At 49.8% G+C, this 7,411-nt stretch overlaps 1 protein-coding gene and 1 non-coding gene across 2 annotated transcripts; both read right to left on the bottom strand.

Moving 5' to 3' along the window:
- Position 1: 1 nt before the first annotated feature.
- Positions 2-188, bottom strand: LOC111534989. Its single transcript, XR_002729274.2, has one exon.
- Positions 8-5,641, bottom strand: LOC113225103. Its single transcript, XM_026455921.1, has 4 exons — positions 5,512-5,641; positions 4,937-5,089; positions 636-996; positions 8-339 (listed from the first exon to the last, which is right to left on the bottom strand). The coding sequence occupies exons 1-4, from the start codon at positions 5,639-5,641 to the stop codon at positions 105-107; spliced, it is 879 nt and encodes a 292-aa protein (XP_026311706.1). The 3' UTR covers positions 8-104.
- Positions 5,642-7,411: the final 1,770 nt, after the last annotated feature.

Here is a 7,411-nt window from a genome sequence, read left to right as displayed (position 1 = left end):
GTCCTGTTTGCAGTATCATACATGATCATCAAACTGCTGCTAGAATGCTCACACCTGTTACTGCAAATTCAAAACCCAGGAAAGACTTCTCCCGGGAATTTACTTTAGGTCAGGGTTGGGCTGCCTGGTACAATGCTGCACCCACAACTTGGCGGGTTCAACAACACAGGAGCCTTTCCCGAGACCATCTGCCCTGAACACTTTGTCTCCATGCTTGACATACCTGGATCCCCCGCTGACGTCACTTCCAATGCTCTCATCAACGAGGAGCAGGAAAATAGTGGTTGCTGCATGTTTTCAGCCAATCGTCGGGGGATATTTCTCATCTTCTGTTGAAACCTTGGGGAAAACGTAACATAATGTGCCTTAAAAGGACAAAAGTCATTCGATGCTTACCACACTCCTAGAAACCTGGGCTAACCCAGCCAGGGACTCCAATGCTTTTCTGCTAGCTACGGGGCCTCCCTACAGCTCCTCATTCCAATTTCGGCGGCTGTGTGCCGACTAAGTTCTCTTTTGTCGCCTCCCGTCCAAGCCCTAGCTGCGATGGGAGGAGCCGTCCCTGAAGTCCCGGGCGCCGTGGAGGGGCTCTGGTCTCTGGGTCTCTGGTCACCCGGTCAGTGCCTCCAGCTCACCGGCAGAGCTCCGTTAGCGTCCCGGGGCGGGCCCAACTCCGCAGGCTAGGGCCGGTGGCGGCGGAACTGTGGCCAGGGCTGCCCTGAGTCATCCTGCGGGCCGCGAGTAGGCGACCACCAGGAGGCGAGAGCGGGTTTCCACTCCAACAGGACAAAGCACACGTCTCCAGTTGCTTCCTACTCCTCTGGGCGGAAGTAGCTCCGCCAGCAACTTCCGGCCGGAAGTGAGTATTTACCATAGAGACAGCAGCTAGAGGGTCGCCCGAACTTTGGATCTGGGTCCTCCAAGGCGGACTTAAAGGGGTCGCAACCCACGGGATGTAATTAATGGGGACTAGAGACTGGGCCAAAGGAGAGGGTCCTGGAGGGAGGGAATCAGAAGGAACATCCCATTTCTTGAAAGCCCGCTGGGTGTCTGGAGCCGTGAAAGCATTATCTGTCTACTCCTCATGCAGCCCTCTGAATTAAGTGGAAAGACCACTCTTGTCTTGCGGATGAGAAAACGGGCGCTCCGCAGTTGCTTGGTTACTTTCCCAAGCACAGCCGGTCAGGAAGTGGCAGAGCTGGGTTCACACCTAAGTCATTTCTGCTCCATACTCAATGCCCTTTCCACCACCCCAGGTGGCAGGAAGGAGAGAGCTTAAGAGCAGAGGGGCTACGTGAAGATGCAGGCTGTCCTGGCCTATTGGGACAACTCCTGGAAAGCCTACTGCTCCAAAAGACCTGGTCGATTCCCGACAGTTCAGTGTCTGTGGGCAGAGGAGGCAAGGAACAGGAATCTTGCTCTGAGTCTAATCCCACAACCAAGGAAGAATTGCTGAACCCTGTGTCAGGTGTTTGAACCAGAGCAACTCCATCTTGAATAGGGGCTGGGTAAACTAAGGCTGAGACCTACTGGGCTGCATTCCTAGGTCATACAGGTCATAAAGACCTTGCTGATCCAACAGGCTGCAGTAAAGAAGACGGCCAAAACCCACCAAAACCAAGATGGCTATGAGAGTGACCTCTGGTTGTCCTCACTGCTACATGCACACCAGCGCCATAACAGTTTACAAATGCCATGGCAACGTCAGTAAGCTACCCTACATGGTCTAAAAAGGGGAGGCATGAATAATCCATGCCTTGTTTAACATATCACCAAGAAATAACTGTTTGGACGAACGGAGGCAAGATGGTGCCCTTCGGGGTTCTTCATCCCCCCCCAACTCTTCCCGCGCGCACGCGAAAATGCAGCCGGCCACCCGGGAAGGTGCAGATCAACTGGGCATGCGCCAGGTGACGTCAATCTGAAGAGACCAAGATTTAACTGGTCGCACCTGTGGAACGCCCCTGACACGCCCATGCCCCACCTATTGCCCTCCCACTCCTAGAAAAGCCGCTCTCCGCCATTGAGCCACTGCGGACTCCCCAGCTTCCCAGTCCTGTCGGGATGTCGGAACTCCGTCCGAGAGCTTGGGGGAGGGGAACTCTGCCGTCCTTCTTTGCCGGAGGCCTACAGACTTCTTCTCCACACCTTAGGTTGCTAAAATAAACTAGCAGTTTTGCGCCTGACCTTTGCCTACTTGCTGGTTCTTTTGTGCTCGCTCTGGTGGTCTTAGAAAAACAAGACAATAACCATTAAAAAAAAAAAACAGCCGGGTACACTTTGGGAGGCCGAGGCAGATGAATCACTTGAGGTCGGGGAGTTCAAAACCAGCATGACCAACAGGAGTTAGAAACTAACCTGACCAACCTGGTGAAACCCCATCTGTACTAAAAATACAAAATTAGCCAGGCATGGTGGTGTGCACCTGTAATCCCAGCTACTTGGGAGGCTGAGGCAGGAGAATTGCTTGAACCCGGGAGGGGGAGGTTACAGTGAGCCAAGATCGCGTCACTGTGGCCGGGCACAGTGGCTCACGCCTGTAATCCCAGCACTTTGGGAGGTCAAAGTGGGCGGATCACCTGAGGTAGGGAGTTCAAGACCAGCCTGACCAACATGGAGAAACCCCATCTCTACTAAAAATACAAAAAGTTAGGTGGGCATGGTGGTGCATGCCTGTAATTCCAGCTACTCCAGAGGCTGAGGCAGGAGAATTGCTTGAACCAGGGAGGTGGAGGTTGTGGTGAGCTGAGATCGCACCATTGCACTCCAGCCTGGGCAACAAGAGGGAAATTCCGTCTGAAAAAAATAAAATAAAATAAGGATCGTGCTGTGGGGAAAAGAAAGATCAGACTGTTACTGTGTCTATATAGAAAGAAGTAGACATAAGAGACTCCATTTTGTTCTGTATTTGAGATGCTGTTAGTCTGTGACCCTACCCCCAACCTTGTCCTTGCAAGAGCTGTGTGCTGTGGTGACTTAAGGTTTAAAGGAGTTTGGGCTGTGCAGGGTGTGCTTTGTTAAACAAGTGCCTGAAGGCAGTGTGCTTGTGAAAAGTCATCACCATTCTCTTAATCTCAAGTACCCAGGGATACACACACTGCCAAAGGTTGCAGGGACCTCTGCCTAGGAAAGCTAGGTATTGTCCAAGGTTTCTCTCCATGTGATAGTCTGAAATATGGCCTCGTGGGAAGAGAAAGACCTGATCGTCCCCTAGCCTGATACCCGTGAAGGGTCTTGTGCCGAGGAGGACTAGTGTAAGAGGAAAGAAGCGTCTTGGCGGTTGAGATAGAGAAAAGCATCTGTCTCCTGCCCGTCCCTGGGCAATGGAACATCTCAGTGTAAAACCCAATTGTATGTTCTGTTTACTGAGAAAGAAGAAAACCGCCTTAGGGCGAAAGGTGGGACTTGCTAGCACAATGCTGCTCTTTATGCACTAAAAAGGTTTATGGAGATGTTTGCATATGCATATCAAGGCATAACACTTTTCCTTAAACTTATGTCACAGAGATCTTTATTCATATGTCTTACTGCTGACCTCCCTACAATGATCCTATTATCCTGCTACTTCCCTTTTTCTAAGATGGTAAAGATAATTGTCAATAAATACTAAGGGAACTCAGAGACTGGTGCAGGCCTCTGTGTGCTGAGCGCCGGTCCCCTGGGCCCACTTTTTCTTTCTCTTTACTTTGTCTCTATATCTCATTTCTTTTCTCAAGTCTCTTGTTCCACCTAATGAGAAACACCCACAGGTGTGGAGGGGCAGGCCACCCCTTCATCGTGCCACTGCACTCTGGCTTGGGCGACAGAGATACAGTCTGTCTCAAAAAAAAAAAAAAAAAAAAAGAAAGAAAGAAAGAAGAAGAAGAAGTTACCGAGCCTGGGAAGAGTGGAAGTGGAGAATGAGGAATTATTGCTTAATGATTACAGAGTTTCTGTTTGGGATGATGAAGTTTTAGAAATAGTGGTGATGGTTGCACATTGTGAATATAATTAATGCCACAGACTATACCTTTAAAAATAGTTAGAATAGTAAGTTTTATATTATGTATATTTTATCACAATAAATTTTTTTTCCTGTTTTTTTGTTTTGTTTTGTTTTGTTTTGGGACAGGGGTCTCACTCTGTCACCCAGGCTGGAGTGCGGTGGTAGGATCATAGCTTGCTGCAGCCTTGACCTCCTGGGCTCAAGGGATCCTGTCTCCTCAGCCTCCTGAGTAGCTGGGACTACAGGTGTGCACCGCCACACCCAACTAGTTTTTATAATTATCATTTTTTGTAAATATGGGGTCTCACTCTGTTGCCCAGGCTGGTCTCGAACTCCTAGCTTCATGTGAATTCCGCCACCTCAGCCTCCCAAAGTGCTGGGATTACAGGTGTAAGTCACTGCTCATGGCCTACATTCACCAACTTTTTGATATGAAGTGAAAGTCTTTTATTTTCAGCATGAATCTCTCTTTGTCGGGAGGTCTTAAAGACACCTGTAAAATAACGCAAGAGCAAATTTGTCTGGATTTTTATGACCTCACCTTCTTCACAATCTCTTTGAGTTGTCTAACATTCAACAATACATACCGTTAGCTTTAGTAACTCGGAAATATTCAAGTTAAATTTTTGTTTTGATGCAGGAGCCACAATTCTGTTTTGTTTTACCCTATTTCATGAGTTTACATAAGAATGAAATGATATAATTGTATAATTAGCTTAACTGGACTAAACAGGTTTGTAAACAACTCAAGCGGCTTCGGGCAGGCATTGGGCTCACCTGGTTGGAGCAGAAGCCAGGTGCCCCTGGAGAGGAGCCTCCAGGTTTTGTGTGTGTATGTGTGTGATCCCCGTCAGTACCACTTGGAGTGGGAGAGGGACTTTTCTCAAAGGAAGCAGGGGTGAAGGCATCCTGGGCAGGCGAAAACTAGAGGCGTCTACTCCATGACCCTACCTCTGCCCCCTGGTGGTGGCTCTTGGTGGCGCTGCTGACCACAGGTGATGTCAGAAACAAGCCAGCTGTGCAACTGGCAGGTCTTCTCCCGGGCTACCTGTCTGTCCTGCAGAATAAAGTCCACACGATTGCTTTCCCCCTTTTTTTCCATTTCTGCTTCATTAGGGAAAAACAAAACTCAACGAGTCACCCTTAGCCGTCCTGGCCCTGTTGATCTGACCTCCTGTTGCATCACCACGATCCCCACACAGACCCCTGCTCTGGCCACTCTGCCCAGCTCAGCTCCCAGACACTCCACGCATCTGCACTTCAGGCGAGCACACCTGCCCTTTGAAGCCAGCTCTGCTCTCAGGTGACAGTTTCTTCTCAGATGCTCTCTGGTGCCAATTCTTTGACATATCCTGTGTCCCCTGAGCTATTTGTTACACATCCTTTGATGAACACATCTGGTCTCTGTTGAGTGAGGCTGCTCTCTCTAAAGGCAGGGTATTGTCGGCATCCTCAGCCTTATCGGGAAGATGAGGTCTGCAGCAGGAGCCTTTGCCCCCACCTCCCCAGAAGAGAGGAGATATTACCCCAGAAGAATCCCCCAGAGCTGGGAGGGCTGCAGGAAGCAGAGATATACATCTCCTTCCTGGCCAGACACTTGCTACACCACAGACTCTGCCAGTAGGTCCTGGCACTGCTGCCAGAGAGGCCAGGCATGATGGCTTATGCCTATAATCTCAGCACTTTGGGAGGCTGAGGGAGGCAGATCACCTGAGGTCAGGAGTTCAAGACCAGCCTGGCGAACATGGTGAAACCTCGTCTCTACTAAAAATACAAAAATTGGCCAAGCATGGTAGCACATGCCTGTAGTCCCAGCTACTGGGGAGGCTGAGGCAGGAGAATCACTTGAACCTGGGAGGCAGAGGTTGCAGTGAGCCGAGATCACACCACTGCACTCCAGCCAGGGCCGCAGAGTGAGACTCTATCTCAGAAAAAAAAAAAAAAAAAAAGAGAGAGAGAAAATGTAGTGAGAGAGTTCTTGAGTTCTTGGGAGAGACTTGGCTCATGACTCCTGAAGGTGACCAAACTTGGAGATAGAGTCTGTTGCTTGTTCTTCTCTGGGGGAGCTCCAAGACCAAAGTCTCCTTTAGTTACTGTGCTTGGCAAGGCCAAAAGGGACAGTGGTATAACAGGTCTGGGAAAGAAAGGATGGTTACTGAGATTGGCCGAATAATGACCCTCACCCCAAAGATGTCCACACCCCAATCCACGGAACCTGTGAATATGTCACTTTACGTGACGAAAGAGATTTTTGTGGATGTGAAGAACCTTGGGATGGGGGGATTATTTTAGATTATCCAGGTGGGCAAGGTGTAATCACAGTGATCTCTACCAAAGGGAGGCAGACGACTCCTAGCCATCTTCTGCGCCCCACTCCTTGTTTCCAATAAAGTTATGTCCTTAGATAGTGAAAAATAAAAAAGGGGGAGGCAGGAGGATCAGCAATAGAGAAGAGACGTGAGGATGGAAGGAGAGAGGGAGAGAGTTGGAGAAGTGTGGCAGAGGGATTTGAAGGTGGAGGAAGGGACCATGAGCAAGTGTTTTGTGTGGGCAGGTCTATGCAGATCTACCCTAAAGTCCAAGGAAGCTGAGAGGCTAAAGAAACAGGCTGACCCAACAAGTTTTTCTTTTTTTTTTTGAGACGGAGTTTCACTCTTGTCACCCAGGCTGGAGTGCAATGATGTGATCTCGGCTCACCATAACCTCCGCCTCCTGGGTTCAAGCAATTCTCCTGCCTCAGCCTCCCAAGTAGCTGGGATTACAGGCATGCACCACCATGCCCGGCTAATTTTGTATTTTCAGTAGAGATGGAGTTTCTTTTTCTTTTTTTTTTTGAGACAGAGTCTTGCTCTGTAGCCCAGGCTGGGGTACAGTGGCACGATCTTGACCTCGGCTCACTGCAAGCTCCACCTCCCGGGTTCATGCCATTCTCCTGCCTCAGCCTCCTGAGTAGCTGGGACTACAGGCGCCCGCCACCACGCCCAGCTAATTTTTTTTTTTTTTTTGTATTTTTAGTAGAGACGGGGTTTCACCGTAGTCTCGATCTCCTGACCTCGTGATCCGCCCGTCTTGGCCTCCCAAAGTGCTGGGATTACAACCTTGAGCCACCACGCCCGGCCGAGATGGAGTTTCTACACATTGGTCAGGTGGGTCTCGAACTCCCAACCTCAGATGATCTGCCTGCCTAAGCCTCCCAAAGTGCTGGGATTATAGGCGTGAGCCACTGCGCCCAGCCCTTTCTTTTCTTTCTTTCTTTCTTTTTTTTTTCTTCAAGATGGAGTCTCTGTGGTCCAGGCTGGAGTGCAGTGGCACGATCTTGGCTCACTGCAACCTCCACCTCTCAGGTTCAAGCAATTCTTCTGCCTCAGCCTCCCAAGTAGCTGAGATTACAGACGTGCACCACCACGCCCGGCTAATTTTTTGTGT

Source organism: Piliocolobus tephrosceles, chromosome 16 (genome assembly GCF_002776525.5).
Source record: "Piliocolobus tephrosceles isolate RC106 chromosome 16, ASM277652v3, whole genome shotgun sequence".
Lineage (NCBI taxonomy): Eukaryota > Metazoa > Chordata > Mammalia > Primates > Cercopithecidae > Piliocolobus > Piliocolobus tephrosceles.
This window is presented reverse-complemented; position numbering and strand designations above follow the sequence as displayed.

What these genes read in the sequence shown, in the direction of transcription:
- LOC113225103 (XM_026455921.1), bottom strand. Translation starts at nt 5,641, where the DNA reads ATGCCTGGCCTCTCTGGCAGCAGTGCCAGGACCTACTGGCAGAGTCTG. An exon ending in CTCTGGGGGATTCTTCTGGG is followed by an intron (nt 5,090 to 5,511) that starts GTAATATCTCCT and finishes CTAATGAAGCAG; the next exon opens with AAATGGAAAAAAAGGGGGAA. An exon ending in GCCACCACCAGGGGGCAGAG is followed by an intron (nt 997 to 4,936) that starts GTAGGGTCATGG and finishes CCCTCCCTCCAG; the next exon opens with GACCCTCTCCTTTGGCCCAG.